General features: G+C 43.4%; 1 protein-coding gene across 8 annotated transcripts in view; it reads right to left on the bottom strand.

The window, feature by feature from the left end:
- Positions 1-6,903: 6,903 nt before the first annotated feature.
- The window catches only part of COA1 (cytochrome c oxidase assembly factor 1 homolog), a 73,675-nt gene continuing 63,280 nt past the window's right edge, over positions 6,904-17,298 (bottom strand). For 7 of the 8 annotated variants that reach the window (XM_038562637.1, XM_038562636.1, XM_038562638.1 and 4 more), the window contains 5 exons: positions 17,138-17,189; positions 14,955-15,054; positions 12,265-12,413; positions 8,188-8,264; positions 6,904-7,286 (listed from right to left, as the gene is read on the bottom strand). In XM_038562637.1, coding sequence (XP_038418565.1) covers positions 7,187-7,286; positions 8,188-8,264; positions 12,265-12,413; positions 14,955-15,039 — 411 coding nt within the window. In that variant the 5' untranslated portion in view covers positions 15,040-15,054; positions 17,138-17,189 and the 3' untranslated portion in view covers positions 6,904-7,186. Of the gene's footprint in view, positions 7,287-8,187; positions 8,265-8,414; positions 8,489-12,264; positions 12,414-14,954; positions 15,055-17,137; positions 17,190-17,298 lie in introns of all 8 variants that reach the window. The other variant, XR_005373049.1, reaches the window with a different exon arrangement.

Genomic DNA, 17,298 nt, shown 5'->3' with positions numbered 1-17,298 from the left:
TGGAAGTTACAGATGTGTAGGAGGAAATTGTGTGTGTGTGTGTGTGTGTGTGTGTGTGTGTGTGAATAAATTGATGTATGCATATGTGCTACACTAACCCACTGAATGTAATGTTAAGATTTCTTGGGGTTTCTTTTTTGCCATTAGGATACATCCCATCAAGGATGCTGAGTCAGAATTGTCTTCAAGTCACTTGAAGTATTTCTTCACTATAGGTTCATTTGTTTCAATATTTAAAAATATATTTTAAAGATTTTTTTTCCCTTGTGACTTAATTTCACTTTTAAATTATGTAAAAACAAAACAGCATGGTTTCAAAGTCAAAACGACACACAAAAAAAGGTACATTGGGCAGCTCGGGTGGCTCAGCAGCTTAGCGTTGCCTTCAGCCCAGGGTGTGATCCTGGAGACCCATTCAAGTCCCACGTCGGGCTCCCTGCATGGAGCCTGCTTCTCCCTCTGCCTGTGTCTCTTTGTGTCTCTCATGAATAAATAAATAAAATCTTAAAAAAAAAGTACATTCAGGTAAATATAGGTAAGTATAGTGTATAGTGTCCATCCTTGTCCCTACCTATATCCCCTTGCCATTTGTTTGCTTTCTCCAAGGTGGTTATTATTCCATTGTTCCTTTTTGAAAGCAGAAGCTAGTATGCACATAAACACACGCATTTGCAATATGCATTCATATATATATACTCAGTTATGTGAATATCAAAAGTCTCAAAGTCTGTTGATGGATATTTTGGTTATATTTGAGTCATCTCCAGTTTTTTGCTGTTATAAATAGTATTCAGTAAATAACAGTATGTTAATGGCATTTTGTATTTTTGACAGCTGCTTTTTAGCCTACAGTCTCAGACATAGGATTGGGGGGGTCAAGTGGTAAAGGTACCTATTTTTCTAGATTTTTTTTTTAAAGATTTATTTACTTGACAGAGAGAGCAGTCAGGGTGGCAGGCAGAGAGGGAGAAGCAGGCTTCCCACCGAGCTGAGAGCCAACTCGGGGCTCCATCATGACCCTGGGGTCATGACCTGAGCCCAAGGCAGATGCTTAACCCACTGAGCTACTCAGACACCCCAACCTTTTTCTAGATATTGTCGAATTCCCCTCTGTAGAAGTTGTACAGGGTGTTCCCAAAAGCATTTTAAGAGAGCCTGTTTCCTCACAGACTTACAAGAATGTAGGTTCTCAAATTTAGGGATTATTGCCAATTTGCTTGAAGAAAAATGGTATCTTTAGTTTTAATTTGCATTCTTTTTAAGAATGAGGTTGAGCCTTTTTATATACATATGTTTAAAATTCAACTGCATTTTTTTTCTATGAATTCATTAGTATCTTTTGCTACTGGGTTACCGTTTTTCTCTACTTTTGCTCTTTACAAATTAAGGATATCAACTTCTGCGATTTAAATTATAAATGCTGGGGCATGTGGGAGCCTGTCAGGTGAGTGTCCGACCCTTGGTTTCTGCTCAGGTCACGTGGATTGTGAGATGGAACCCCACTCTGGATTCCTTGCTTGCAGGGGAGTCTGCTCAAGATCCTCTCTCTGTCTCCCTCTGCCCCTCCCCAACCCCTGCTCTTCTTTTTAAAAATTGTAAATATTTCCCCCAGTGTATTATTTGCTTTTTGTTATTTCTAGACATGTAGAAATTGGCTTTTATAGAGTCAAGTGGATTAATTCCCCTTATCACTTGTAGATGATGACTCACCATTGGAAGTTTCTGTACTTCCAGGTTCTAAGAATCACCTATGTTTTTGCTAGTATCTAGATAGTTTCATTTTTTTTTTTTTTTTTTTGATAGTTTCATTTTTACATTTAGATCTTCCATCTATTTGGAATTTGTATGGTGAGCAATGGATGGGATTTTATCCTTTTACATACATACATATATATATACATACATACATATATATACATATATATATACATATATATATATATCCTTTTCCTGATTTCCAACATCATTTTTCTGATGCCTTCTGCTCCCTCGCCTGACGTAGATGCCGCCTTTATCACAACCAGGTTTCCATGAGCACCTGGTCACACTTCTGGATCCTCTGTCCTATGACTCGGCAGTGGCTCTTCATGTTGGGACCACATTATTTCATTAATAAGTATGCTTTCATGTTTGGCAATACTAGCCCTCCCTCCTTGCTCTTGTTTGCAGGGATTTCCTGGCTACCTTTGCTTATTCTTCCAAATAAGTTTATAACTAATTAGCTTACGCAATTTAGAAAAATCCCTAGTGACACTTTTTTGGGTATCCCATTAAATTTAGCTCTGGGAGAACTGGCATCTTTCTGATGAAGACCCGTGCTGCCCACAAATGTGGTCCGTCTTTCCATTTGTACAGTTCTACTTCTGTATCTGTTAGTACTGTTTTAGCACTTCTCATAGAAGTTTTGCAGGTTGCTTGCTAAGTGTTTTCCTAAATAATTTGGTTTTTATTGCTATAAATAGGGACTGCTCCCCATTATTTCTTCCAACTGGTTACTATTTGTATATGTGAAGATTCTTTCTACATATTAATCTTATATCCTCCACTAAATACTTTGTAGTTTTCCAGATTCCTTTGGGTTTTGCAGATACATAATCATATCTATATAAACAGCAACTGTTTTACTCTAATTCTTAGTACCCTTGCTTTTTTCCTTTATTTTTTGCCTAATACACTGGATATAACACAATGTTAAATAAGAGTGGATACAGTGTGGGGCAGCCCAGGTGGCTCAGCGGTTTAGCGCCGCCTTCAGTACAGGGCCTGATCCTGGAGACCCGGAATTGAGTCCCCACGTCGGGCTCCCTGCATGGAGCCTGCTTCTCCCTCTGCCTGTGTCCCTGCCTCTCTCTCTCTCTCTCTCTCTCTCTGTGTCTCTCATGAATAAATAAAATTTTAAAAAAAAATAGTAGATACAGTGCATCCTTACTTCTGACTTGAATGGAAAAACCTCTGGTAGCTTTCCACTGGAGTAAGATGCTGGCTTTAGGGAGTATGTGTTTGCCTACCCACTCCCGTCTTGGGCAAGGAAATGTCAATTCTCATTTGTTTTTATTATGTCAATGCCTTTCTGTATCAAAGTATCATCATTTTCCTCCTTAGCTCTATCAATATGATGAACTATATCAATGGATTTCTAGATACCAAACCACTTTGGATTCCTGAAATAAATCTCTCTGAGTCACTGTTAACAGAATATGCTAGATTAAGCTGATGTAAAAACAGCCCCTGATTTTATCAGAGGCTTACCATGGTTATTTCTTGCTCATGCCACATGTCCCACTGTATGTCAGCTGTAAGCTCTGGTTACATATCATCTTCATTCCAGAACCTAAGTCCCCGGAGTAGTTTGAGCAATACTGATTTTAAGGAAGAGAGAAAAGAAGACATGGTGAACCAAGGGCTGACACTTAAACCTTCTAGTCAGAAGTCTTACATATTCCTCCCATTCACAAATTCATTGGCCAAAAAAGCCACAGGATAATCCCTAAATTCAAGGCAGGGATGTATAATCTTCCCATAGGCAAGGCACCACAGTATTTTGTGAAAAATAATACAATATATCACTTACTATATGTCACTGGGTTTGGTTTGCTAAAATTCAGAATTTTCCAAGAACATTCATGAGAGATTTGTCTACAGTTTCTCACCTTATAAAATGAACTTGGAAGTACAAAATTACTTTCTTATTCAGTCTGCAAGGTGATTGACACTAACATAGCAGCTAAATTTAAAAGCTAAGTATTATGAGGTGGAGGGAAAATAATTTCTGCTTCAAAGGCTTATTATTTGGTGGCAAAAGGCATTTACCATACCACATGTAAAAAAATAAAAATTAAAAAAATAAAAAATAATTACAAAAGCAAACAAAATATTATACCATATGTGATCTGTGATACATACCTATGTCTGAGAGGCCTGTTTTTAATATTTTTACTCCCACTTTTCTACTCTGGATTGTAAAATGCCCCAGTTTTTCCGAACACAATCCTGACAGTACTCTCAAATGAACTACTCTGCTGAAGTCGGCCAAAAGACAAGCCTGGGCTGTGAGCAGGTTTCTAAGGAGGCGAGAATCCTGTGGGTGAGGACTGGAGGTTTTCCCAACATCCTCCCGCCGCCTCCTTGACCCCTGTAGTCATCAGGCCTCCTGTGTGGACCAGCAGCTTTGGCCCAAGCATCCCAACAAGCATTATAAACACTGCCTCACTTGTAAGGCAAGTGTTTGGTAAGTATTTAGTCATATTTTTTCAGACAGACAAACTGAAAACACCAGTCAAGTGGCCCAAGGCTAGTTGCCTTCTTAAAAACCTGCAGCTGCTGCCTATTGAATTACCTTAACCTTTCCACTATACCAGAGACCAGAGGCCAGAATTTGTCAAGTTCTGGCTTCTTCACATACATGTAATTTATTTCACTTTCATCTTTGTTGTAGCCAACTTTACCAAAACCAGGAGTAATAAACCTTGTCTTATCAGGTATTAAAGTCCCTGGACTGGAGAATAGTTGAAGGGAAGAGAGGTAGGAGGAAGCCAATTCTAGAAAAATGCAATAAATGGGGATCCCTGGGTGGCGCAGCGGTTTAGCGCCTGCCTTTGGCCCAGGGCGCGATCCTGGAGACCCGGGATCGAATCCCACATCGGGCTCCCGGTGCATGGAGCCTGCTTCTCCCTCTGCCTATGTCTCTGCCTCTCTCTCTCTCTGTGACTATCATAAATAAATAAATTTTTAAAAAAATGCAATAAATGATGGTAGAAAGTCCTACTGGCCCTGTCATGACACATTCATCATGGTCTCTTAAACCTTCATTAACTATAGAATCATACATATGCTTACTCCAAAACATCTGTTGCGTATGGCACATGCAACACGTGCAAAATGCTAACGCTGGCACATGCTATGGCCAGCTTACCTTTCCAGGGCTTTCTTTTACCACGTCTTCAACTAACCTATACCCCGACTGAATTGCCTATCATATTTCTGGGGCATAGCTCACATTTCTCCTGTTGAGGCCTTTTCTTGTGTTGCTCTTCCCACCTGCAACCCACTCTGTCATGCCTGAAATCTTAGACCTTAAGGCCCATCAGATCACCACTCCTAGATTACTGCTAGTCAGTATCTCACTCTTCTACATCATTTTAGCACCACTGCTTGAAACTCTTTTGGCGTAGTATCATGATACTCTGTGACTCTCGGGTCTCTCCCCACCCACTCAGCATGCCAGCTGGTAAGCAACTTAACAGGGGAGAGAGCAAGCCACGTCTTGTGAGGAAAGGCACATGGGAGTCATACTTCCATTTGTTGGCTGTGATTTCTGATTTGTTGGCTGTGCTCTCTCTTCCACAGTTTTTAGAATTATAATTCTGGTGAAGCCCCTTCTCCAGCCCCTGTCCTATTATGGGGTATGTGGGGCGGGGGTGGGGGGTGGGGGGGGTAGGGCACTTGCTCAGACTGCTTATGGGGAAAGAGTTGCTTTTCCTCTGATGACAATGCATTACAAGATGCCCTCAAGGTAGTTAACTGGAGTCAATGGCTGAGTCACAGCGATTACTGAATATACAGGAAGTAGTGGGCTGCAAACACACATCATTGTCACACTCAAAGCAAGGAAAAACAAGGTCTGTCTACTCTAATGACCTAAGTTCCGGCCTGTTCACAATCATCCAAAAAAGTAGTAAGTACATCCATGGAAGTAAACTGGAAAAAGTACCCTGGATGGTGACTTCCAAATAGAAATCAAGGCTCTCTTTCATGATATAATACTATCTCCTGTCAGTTGGATTAGACAGCCTCTTAATTAGTTCAAACTCTACAGAAAAACTGCCACTTGCTTTTACTTTAAGAACAGACGGCCCACCCGGACCCTGGTTTTCTATGATTTGGCAACAGCATGAAAAACAAACAAACATTGAAAGGAAGTAAAAGTTGGAGGAAAATTAGATATGAAGCAATAGATAAACTGACACATATACAATAAACAGTATGTAATTGTTCAAAAATAAAGCAGCACAAAACTGCATACAGTGTTACCATTTACATATAGTAATACAGGTTGTAATATTTATCAAAAAGCAGCACAAAACTGCATACAGTGTTACCATTTACATATAGTAATACAGGTTGTAATATTTATCAATAAGCATTGGGCAAAAGTGCTCTCAGAGAAAGACTCACTTTTCCCTCTCTAATCTATTCAAAGAACGTTTATGTTTTTAAAGAAACAAGCTCCAGAATAGAAGTAACGTCCACCGGTTGAAGGCCTCATGCTCTACCAGCATGTTTAAGCTCAATAAGTGAATATTAAGAATGTAGGAAAAGAGCTCATGAATGTCCTTTATTGTGGGCAATTATAACCATATCAAGCCTAATCACACTGGCCTTTTCAAAGCAAAGGTATCAGATTTCTGGTTTTCATCAGCTCCCGTGCTCAGAAGGAAGGAAGATCTTTGGCTTCATAATACTCTTCCCTCATAAAACAGGTTAAACCTAAAGGTGTGCATCTCTAATATGGGGTTGTTGGCAAAGCAGAAGGATAAGGACCTGCTAGCTTTAAATTATCATTCCTAAATTAGTTTTGCATGTGCTATGGACACATAGAAATACTTTAAGCTTCTGAAATGTTTGGATTAAAGCAGTTATTTTGCAAATCTTCAATCAGGCAGGCAGTAGGTGATTAAAACAGAAATAAGATAAAACATCAGTGAAGCAAAAGAAAATACTCCGAAGGGACTGAGAATGTTCACAAGCTACTAGGCAACATGAATTCAGGGTAGGGCATCCTTACTGTTAACACTTAAGGATCTCTTCAGGGATAGTCAGTCTCAGTCTTCTCATGGATGGAACTGAAAAATACGGCGGGGGGAGGAGGAAAAAATAAGATGACAACTAGCAAAAATCAATAAACACCTTTGTTAATATGGATCGCTTTTATTCTGTACTTTGCTTTTAGACAGTGAATTTTCAAATAAATTCTTATAAACTTGCAGTAAATTTTTCACTTCTGATTAAAAGAAACAAACAAAAACCACCACACAATAGTTGTGGTCAAATTAGAAATTACACCAAAATTACCATATGACAGTACATACAATCACCCCTGGCGACTGGGAAGCTGGCTCCCAGCCACGGAGGGCACGCGGTGAGGAGGAAGGGCCCTGCTGGGAGCAAACAGTCTTTCTGATCATCTTTACTCCTCTTTGACTTCATGACCACTGTTCCCACTGTGCTTGAACACAGGAATCTGCTGACCATCCTTGAGCTTTAAGAAGACCTCCTGAAGGTGCCACCTGAGAGAAACCAAAAGAGTAGTCTCCTCTCTAATCACATACAGCAAGGCAAATCCATGGTGGGAGGGGGGGTGGGGGGCAGTTATTTTTTGAATAATGTCTTAAAATTTTAAACACTATTGTACACTGGAGCTATGTTAGCATAATATTTTAACTTTGTATTATGGACTCATTGTCTAACCAGCATCACTGTTAAGGCAAGTTTAACAAGGAATGAATGACAGGTGAATGGAAGGGGCCCCAGGGGAGAGGAGAGGCTTATTCCCCATTTCCTAATTCACATCAACCTTCCATTCCTGGCTGGAACTCAGCCAGCTCCTTCATTAATCCCAGGCACAGGGGTCAATGAGCCCAGGGGGAGCCAGGTGGAGGTTGCCTAAGGGCTGCTTGCTCCTTTTGTCCTGGGGAATTAAAACACATCTTGGCTAAACAGCAAGCATCTCTGAGAGAGACTTCCCAAGGGGGAAGTGAGTGAATGTAGCTACTGGCAACCAGACAAGAAAAGCCAATTAACGGGGTGGAGATCTTATAGAAAGAATGTGATGAATAATTCTGGAACAGGAACCCATGCCTTTCTTCATTTGTAATGACCGAGGCAGTAGTGTTAGAAGCTGCAACACAGCATCAATTACCGTAGATCTAGACCACTGTAACTGTAAAGTTCTTCACAGTCAGCAACATAAGGACAGCACAATTCACGCCATTGTACTGGATAAAATGTCTGGATGAGCTAAGAGCCAAACACACTGGCTTGGCATCCAGGCCATGGAACTTTTCGAGCTTTGAAAAATGAACTGTTATTCCTGCAATCATTTCACTACAAATGAAAACGGCAATCAGGCTTGTTGCGATCAGAAAGTTCTCTTCCTGCTCCCCCATTCCCAGCCACCCTCCACAATACCTCTGAAAGGGGGCATCTCTGGATGAGCTGACATAGAGATGGCCCTCTGACTTGGATCCAGAGACAGGAATCTTCAACTGGGGGTTAAAAAATGTGAGATACAATTGGATACATTGTTGTCCTCTAAGGAGAAGAAAAAAATGCTATTTTCAGAGCAAACCCTAAGAAGTCCAAAAGTCATTCACATAATCGGTTGTTTTCTAACTGAGCCTCGCTGCAGAACTGACCTGATTTTCCATCTGGCTCCCTCCAAATGTCCTGCCCCTCTTTGGGTGGTTTGGTGAGGTCAATCGCAGTCCTCCTATTAGGCAAAGGGACCTTATGTGCAAACTCAATGCTCTGAGTACTGACAATGATACTCAAAACGCCACTGCTAGAAAAGAACAAACTACAGATACTTGCAACAACACGGATATCAGAGATAGACCAAGTGAAAGACTCTACCCAAAAATACATAATGCATGATTTCATGTTCCAGAACAGGTTAAAAAATATCAGAAAAGTGATGGTCTCCAACAGGGCTGAGGGATGTGAGAGGACCAGGAGGGGAGAGCATGAGGGACTCTGAGGTGATGTGAACAGCCTCCATCTAGATGGGGGCATGAGTTGCACAGGTGTATGCGTCTATTAAAATTCATCAAAAAGACAGGCTTGTACCTTTCCCTAAATGCAAATTTTACCTCAAAAAAAGAAAAGAACAATAAACAAATATTAAACTCTGGCTAATGATATGTTGCTTATGTGTTTAAATGAAGTGTATGGATGTTTGAAAATAATGTGTTCATGGACAGAGATATGGCTAGGACAACAGATAATGGGATAAAGCGGATCAAAATATTATAGCTGACCCTTGAACAACATGTCAAAAATCGCAACTAACTTTCGACTCCCTCAAAACTTAACTACTACTAGCCTACTGTTGATCAGAAGCCTTACTGACAACGTAAACAGTTGATTAACACATTTCTTGGTTGTCATATGTATTTTACATTGTATTCCTACAATAAAGCAAGCTAGAGGAAAAAAAGTTAAAATCATAAGGAAAAGCAAATACATTTACAGTATTTTATGTCCTGAAAAATCTGTGTATTAAGTGGGCCCATCCAGTTCAAACCTGTGTCATTCAAGGATCAACTCTAATCGAATCCAGGTAGCAGCTATGTGGGTGCCACAGTATAAATTCTTTTATCTTTTCTGTATGTTTAAAACCTTTCATAATAAAAGAGAAAAAAAGTCCACTGTTTAAATGGAGGAGCTATTACCAGCAATTTTGAGGGGGCACATACTCTGATCTGGACCATAAAGAACAGGCTTTGAGGAAAGTATGTGGAGGCTCCTTTGGGAAAGATGGCAAGGAGTTCTTGGCCAGTTCTTGGGCCCTAGTGACTGCGGGCTGGGCCCACACCACATGGGGGATGCTGCCCAGATGCTGCCCAGATGCTGCTGTGCCCTGAGCCGAGGGATCAGCCTGGGAGCCTCAGAGCGAGCCGGGACATACCACTTAACACTCCTACTTAGAAACACATTGAACGTAGAATGTTCGATTTCTCAGTGAAAACTAAAGATGGTTTGAGCCTTTGGAAAGGGACACAACGTGGTGGTAGGGAAGCCTGTTATCAGGCACCTGCAGGGCCCCAGGTGATGGGACACACTTCCTGGGCTGCAGGTGATGGACAAAGGTACTTTCAGGAGCTAAGAGAGCCTTATCTCAGCCACTCCAAACTGCCACCGAGACAAAGAAGTGCTTGATATATACACCCAACATCTGTGTTTATTCTCCCTCTTTCATTTATTTGAACACACTTTACAGAAGAAAGACACGGGCTTTGGGATGATGGTTCCCTTGCCTGAGTGGAGAAGTAGTCCCCTGTCACGCTAAGACAGTTCTGCAGGTTCCACTTTTGGGACAGAGCCCCCCTTTTCTTGGGATTATAAAATGAAGCAGCAGAGCCCAGACTGAGCATCTCTGCATTCTACAAGAAAACACAAGAAAGTTGTGTGTATGTGTGTGGGGGTGTGTGTAGACAGAAGCAAGTAGGACGGTGACCAGCAGCAGACACTGCCTTCCGGCAGCTGCGCCTCCACAGGTGGGTGAGGTTGGTACAGGCTGCTTTCTCCACCGGCCAGACCTTGCCAGAGAGTAAAGCCAATGTTTGCTAAACCACAATGTTGGTAGTTGGTGGCTATTTCACACATACATCTGGGGAAGAAAAATTCTTCAGTATGACAACTACCCCATGAACAACGGACATTCTCACCTCTGGGGAAAATAAACTACAAATAGGGGGCTTTGGGATTAGACAGCATGTGTCGTATACATGCGTCGTTACACACAGCTGACTGTAGAGGAGGTGAGTAAAGAACACTGAGAAAATGTCATACGTGCTCCGTAAACTGAAGAGCAAGAGCTGACCTTGAACTCTCGTCCCTGTTGAACTATGGTGCTGCCACGTAGTAGAATCCCAAAGCCAGCACCAGAGCCAACACTGCCATGTGTCGCGGGAACCCGGGCTGCAGGAAGCCGGGGGTGAAGCCCTCTCGGCACCTCTCGCAGTGTGCCATGATTCTGGACCAAAGCAAAAGGTGGACCTGACCAGAGAAGCTTCCCTACCACAAGCACAATGGTGTCAACCACTCATCAGGGCACCAGAGCAGAGAACTGATGCTGTGTCAACCTGCCCTCAGCAAAGGCGCCTGCAGCCTTCCCGAGCCCAAGCATCAAAAGCAGACCCAGTGTTCTGTGCTGCAGACACAGTGAACAGCCAGAAGAGCCATCCCACATGTTGTGACAGGCTTGACGACAGTGCACAGAAGGCCATCTGGCACTCTGCACCTGTCCGCCCCTTCCCTTTTCTCCTCCTGGGCTCCTCCTCTTGCCTAGTGGTACTGCCACCCTTCCATTCACCCAGGTTGGACATGAAAGCATCACTTCTGACCCACCCTCTCCTGACAGAACCAAGCCACAGCTCTGGCCCATGCTCTCACCACTGCACATCTGCATGGCGATGCTGCTTTCCTAAAGGCAGTTCCCCATACCTGTTCCCTGGATATCATCAATCAGCTTGAATTTGCTTTCTTTTAAAGCCAGATCAAATACTTTATCAAAATACTTGAGCTTGAATAGCTTTTGTAAGAAAAATATCCCAATGAAACAATTCCCATTAAAAAATTCATAAAAACAATAACCCCCCAAAAAACTAGATTAGGTCATCTTGCTCTTATCATTAAAATCCTTCCAGCTTCTGCTGGCCCCAGAATCAAGTGTGCACACTTCACATGATGATGTCACGGCCCTGCAGCCCAGCCCAGCCCAGCCCAGCTACCCACATCTCCCTCCACAGCCTGTACCTCCACTGAGTTCACCCTGGCAGGAAACACGGCGGCATGCCTTCACGTGCATGCTGCGCCTGGGCCTGGCATTCCTTTCTTCTACGACAATATTCCAGGTCAATACCTGCTCCCTCCGGAGCCACTACGACAGCACTTGCCTCACTCTGCCTTACTTGGAAGTTTTAAGCTATAGTCCTTGAAAGCCTGCATCTCTATATTCCCCACGCAGCATAGAATCATTCCTTTAATTTGACATGAACTCAAAACATAGTTGTCAGGTTGATTTTCCTGGCTGAACTATAAAAGAACATCAGATGCAACTGAGAAAATGGGACTGGCTTCCCATAGAAGCAATGCAAATAAATGGGCAGCAAAACTACAGTTTCCAGAGTTGCTCATATTTGAATGAGCACTGACTGGCTGTGGATGTACTTCAAGTTCAAAGCTGAAGCTGTGGCTCCACCACCACACTCACTTCCCTACAACCTTCAGGTCAAGATGGTGACCTGAGCCAGAACACCTCCTTCCCTGCACCATTAATTCCTCAGAAAGGAAGAAAAATATAGGAGAATAAATTAACCCATACAGCCTTCAGAAGTGCTCAGTAAAACCTAGGGGCAGTTTTGCTCAGTGAATTTTCTCATAAAATCTTATTCCAGATTCCTCCTAGACTCCCCCCAGATGGTGGGAGCCCTCTCCTCGACTTTGATAGGCACTCAGCCTGAGTCTGCACGGGAAGCACATTACCTGGGCATCAGCAATGTCCACAAAGTTGTACTTGTCAGTGAGGTGGAGATAGTGGATGTGGAGAGGAGGGCCCAGGGCTTCCAGGGCCTCAGGGCGGCTGTGCAGCTGCTCCAATGCCAGCTGGTAATAGGAAGCCTTGGAGAAAGCTTCTAAAGGGGAAAGACAGTTGTTATATATTTATTTTTCTTTTTTCAACTTGGTAGACTCTCTGCAGAAAGTCAGAGGACACAATTCACGTACAGCATGGAAACAGAAACAAATGTGAAATTTCTGGATGGAAAAATAATTAGGGGGATCCCTGGGTGGCACAGAGGTTTAGCGCCTGCCTTTGGCCCAGGGCGCGATACTGGAGACCCAGGATCAAATCCCACGTCGGGCTCCCGGTGCATGGAGCCTGCTTCTCCCTCTGCCTGTGTCTCTGCCTCTCTCTCTCTCTCTCTGTGACTATCATAAATAAATAAAAAGAAAAAGAAAAAAGAAAAAAAGAAAAATAATTAGGGACCATCCACTGTTAAGCTGTCCATTTTAGAAAAAGTCAGTATCTGCAGGAATATGGTAGATGAACGTGAGCAAGGTATTTGATAGTCCTATGCCTCAATCTCTCCATCTCCTGTTTCCTGCCTCACGCATTGCCTCATTTCTTCATCAAGGGATTGGCTTGGAGCTTCTCCAGTTTTCCTTTTAGTTCTAAAGTCATATGATTCCATGACTGGCTCAAAGTGACACAGCCCAAGGCAGAGCTGTGGCCACAGTCTATGACTCTGAACTTTTAAACACTGCTCCCTCCACTAAGATGAAGGTCCTGATAAACTGGCAAAAAAAAGGACCACACAAAACCCTTGGGCCAAGAAACAGAAACTGAAAATGCTAATTTGTCATGTTTATAGATTTTTTTTTTAAATATTTTATTTATTTATTCATGAGAGACACAGAGAGAGAGAGAGAGAGAGAGAAACACAGGCAGAAGGAGAAGCAGGCTCCATGCAGGGAGCTTGACTTGGGACTCAATCCCAGTCTCCAGGATCACGCTTGGGGCTGAAGGCGGTGCTAAACCGCTGAGCCACCCGGGCTGCCCATCATGTTTATAGATTTTTTTTTTAAATCATGTTTATAGATTTAAGGTAACATTTCATGTAGGTAAAGCCTTTAAATTGTCCTCAGTCGTAGGTACACTTCTTGGTCCAAAGGCTACTAGTAGAAGCACCTCCCTGAAGGTGTAAGATAGACAAGCTGTCCCTGGGAAAGAGCAAGAGTAGGCTTCCCAAGTAGGGTTTTCAGTTTGGCAACAAGAAAGAGCTTCCTTCCTATAGGCCTGACCTCAATTTTGGGACAGAAAGACACGTTGAGCCTGGAGGGGCCAAGGAGAATACCCCTCGCAGGCTGCATCCCAGGAGTGGGCTTGTAGGGGATGCTGCAGGTATGAACAGGTGCCAGCCAAGACAAGAAGAGGAGCAGTGAAGGCTGGCTCCAGATTTTCATGGCTAGACACTGTTCTCAATATTTCGTGTGTCTCACAGGGCTCAATAGATCACAGGTTGTGAGATTTTATTTTACAACAATTTCATGCACAGGCACTAATATTATCTCTCATTGCACAGATAACTGAGGTGAGAGATCCTCCCACAGGGCCACACAGTGCAGAGCTGGAGCTGGGATTCAACTCAGGAGGGTGGCTACAGGTACCAGCTGGGGTGTCTCTACTGGATGACTCCAGCCTTCTAAGAAGGAAAGGCAGGCAGTCTCCCAACCCCTAAAATGCACCCATTCGTGTTGTGTCCTGCCCCCATCCCCGTGGCAAAAGGGGAGAGGAGACTGAGCTATTCCAGTCTGAATTATCCCTGGCGGTGCTCATCTCAGGTCACCTCAAGACTCTGAGACCTGTGGGCCAACTCTGAAGGAAGATGGGGAACAATGTATGCAGAGGACACTGAGCTCTCATTGCCTGTCTGCTGGTAATACTCACATCCTGGCAGGAAGTGAAAATGGCACAGAGTCAGAGTGAGAAGCCAAGCTCGACAGGCATAAAGGATCTTCAAAGAAAGTCAGTCTTGGAAAAAAAAAAAAAAAAAACTGCTGCTGCTTTGCAACCAGCAGCATTAAAATGACCTTAAATGCCTTGGCTGTCCACAGTAATTGTGGCCTGTCTTTACAAATTCAAATTTGGTTGCAGTGGGGCTGGACGTGGCATCTGTCAGGATTTTGCATTCTGGACCCTGCTTTTATTTTCTGCTCTCACCAAAGTCTCTTGCTCAAGGTCCCCTCCTCCACTAAATCAATAGCAGAGAATGGCAGGGCAAACAGGCTGACGACACTTGAGAATCAGCCAGTTTTCCCCACCTGTGAACCATCTGGTATTCCCCTTCCCTCTCTTCTTTATATAATCTCAGAAATCTTAAGGGATCTCTTGTGTGTGCACTAGAGTAAAAGCTCATCTTGCTTTTTGAAAGGCCCCTGATGCAAATGAATCCTGGTCCTTTTATTTGCACTCATAGCTCCAGGAAAAACTAGGATTATAGGATAAGCAAGAAGCTATAGCCAATGGGAATAGTGTACGGGCTTCTAAAAATAGCCCTCTCCTCCTTTCTCTAATCTGCTGAAAGCATCTGAAGTATTTCCTTTGATGGAGGAGCAGGGGTGAGACAGCTAGGAGGAAGCCATGCCTCAAGTGGCTTGGTTTGCTAGATACTTACTTTGTATAAGGTAATATATAAGGGTACAGCTCCCGCTGGTCACCACACTGGAAAAAAAGAGCAGTCTCCCCAGAGGCAATGGCATTTTGCTTCCTGGAGACTTGAAAACAAAAGGCATGGATTTATTGTTAAATTCAGGTTTAGGCCAAGGGCCTTTGCCTGTGTCGGCCACACAGGGAAAGAAAGCTAAAGAGGAAGCCAGCATGGAGGCGAGGCCACCTTCTCTATTTGCTTCCTTTCAGAAAGCCGGGCCGGCTCTGGAGCCAAAGCAAAATGCCCTCCCGAGGGTGGCCCACATCCAGGACCCAGGCCGTGGGGGCGATGGCTGAGCACAGAGCAAGCATTCAGCCCTGCTGTCTTTTCGGACAGAACCCGGCCTGTGTGCCAAGTCCTGCACGGCCAGGAAGCACAACCACTTTGTCTCAGGCCGGCTGGTAAACAGGAAGCTTATCCTTTTGTGGCAATAGTTGGTCTTATGAGGCTACGAATGGGCTGGCGTGGTCACTGGTTGCTTTCTTTCATATTTTGAAAAATGTCCCACCCCCTGGATGAGGAAACCATGATCATGACTTTCAAGATGAATGAACAGAGGGAGAGGAGCCAGCTCAGCAAATTCAGCACACCACACCCACCCTGGCCTCAACGCCAGTCTAAGAAGCCCTGAGCCCTGGGTGGGGCTTGAGGCCGCACTTAGGCCTCAAAGGCGCCAATTATCTACCTTCCTAGTGGCCACTTAACCACTGCTCACACCTGGCCTGGGCCACCCTGTTAAGCTGTAAGATACCCAGCCATAAAGCAGAGGAGGACACTGGCTTAAATCAGGGTGACCATTCAAATGCCCACAAGACCACCCAAGTCATATAAATGAGAGAAGACACTGAAAAGTGAGGAGTGCGTGGCCCAGCCAAGGGACAGCTTCAGCCCGCCTCCAGCTCATAATGGCTTTGTGAGCCAAGTCTAGATGGATCTTCCAGTATTTCAAGAGGTCTTTTATGTGAAACTGTCTAATTCTAAATGTTGACAACTAATTAAAAAAAAAAAAAAAAACCAACACAATGCCTATGAGTCAGATTCTTTCCTCAGGCTTCCAGTTTGCTTTGACCACCCAAGCCGCATCGGGGCATCCTCACCCTCCGGCAAGATTTAGGTAAATTCCTCTGTCTTGGTTGATATTTTTCCAAAAAAGAAATGAGATTTTGGGCAGAGACGGAAATCCCAGGTTATAGGAAGAGAAAGATGAAAGTGTTTATGTCCCCATTTGAAGACTGTATCTTAGATTTTATGTGTTTATTTAGGACAAAGTCTTTGATGTGACGTAAAGGGGTCTCAGACATTGCTGTGCCAAGAGACGTGGGCATAATGCTAGCTCCTGTGCCAGCTGAACCTGTGAGTCAAGGCATCCATATTCTCACCATTTCCTCCTCTAACTTCTAGAATACAGAGTGTAACAACACGGTCTGCTTATCACTTCTGATAAGGTACATGAATCCATAAGAAGGTCTACTGGAGAAAGTTCCTCATGTGGATATTCTTTCTGGGAACTGAGAACTGAACACACCCTCAGATAAGGTTCAGGTTGACCAGTTCTACATAAAAAGTACATTAAATTGAGGTCTATGTATAGAAAGGAATTTCATCAACGTATCAAATCAGGGAGCATGAAGCTGTAGATCATCCCTGTATTATTTACTTCTATCCAGTGTTATCCAATTAAGAGAAACCCAAGATACATGTACTGGGATTTCTGGGACAGTTTTGGCTGGTTCTGGGTAGTTTGTAAGGATACTTATGAAAGTGGAATGTAAAGTTAATTACAGCAATGTGATCTGGGAAAAGTCACTTAGTCTCATAATGAAAATGGTCAGAGCAGCTCCAAAAAATGCATGAGTCAGATCTTGCTTAATGTGAAGGACAGTTCAGGAGGGTGGAGCAGTGAGTGTGAATCACACAGAATTCCACACAAGGTTGTAGTTTCTAAGGCCAGCAGGAGGTGTGAGGAGAAAAGTGTTCTGAAGCAATGCAGAGACTAGCTGCCCATCTCTCATGTGAAGTTACAGTCAAGGGTGGACACAGAGACCAGGAAAACCGCACAATTATTGAGGGAGCAACTTACATCTACTGTCTAACTTGAGAATACTCTGGCAAGCTCTAATAGGGAACACAGCCCCCAGAACATGCATTACCTTTGCCACTTCACCGCACAGCTTTCTTGAAAATCATCAGAGGACAGTTACTCTGCAATTAGATAAAGGTGTTACATTAGAATCAAACCCAGCTCTGATTTCCAGGTTTAGACAGCCAAGATTTATTACCAATCCAAGCTTTGCAACATGAAGTTAGGTTT

The sequence above is a fragment of the Canis lupus genome, chromosome 18 (assembly GCF_011100685.1).
Source record: "Canis lupus familiaris isolate Mischka breed German Shepherd chromosome 18, alternate assembly UU_Cfam_GSD_1.0, whole genome shotgun sequence".
NCBI lineage: Eukaryota > Metazoa > Chordata > Mammalia > Carnivora > Canidae > Canis > Canis lupus.
The sequence above is the reverse complement of the archived record's forward strand: the minus strand, read 5'-3'. Positions and strand labels throughout refer to the sequence as shown.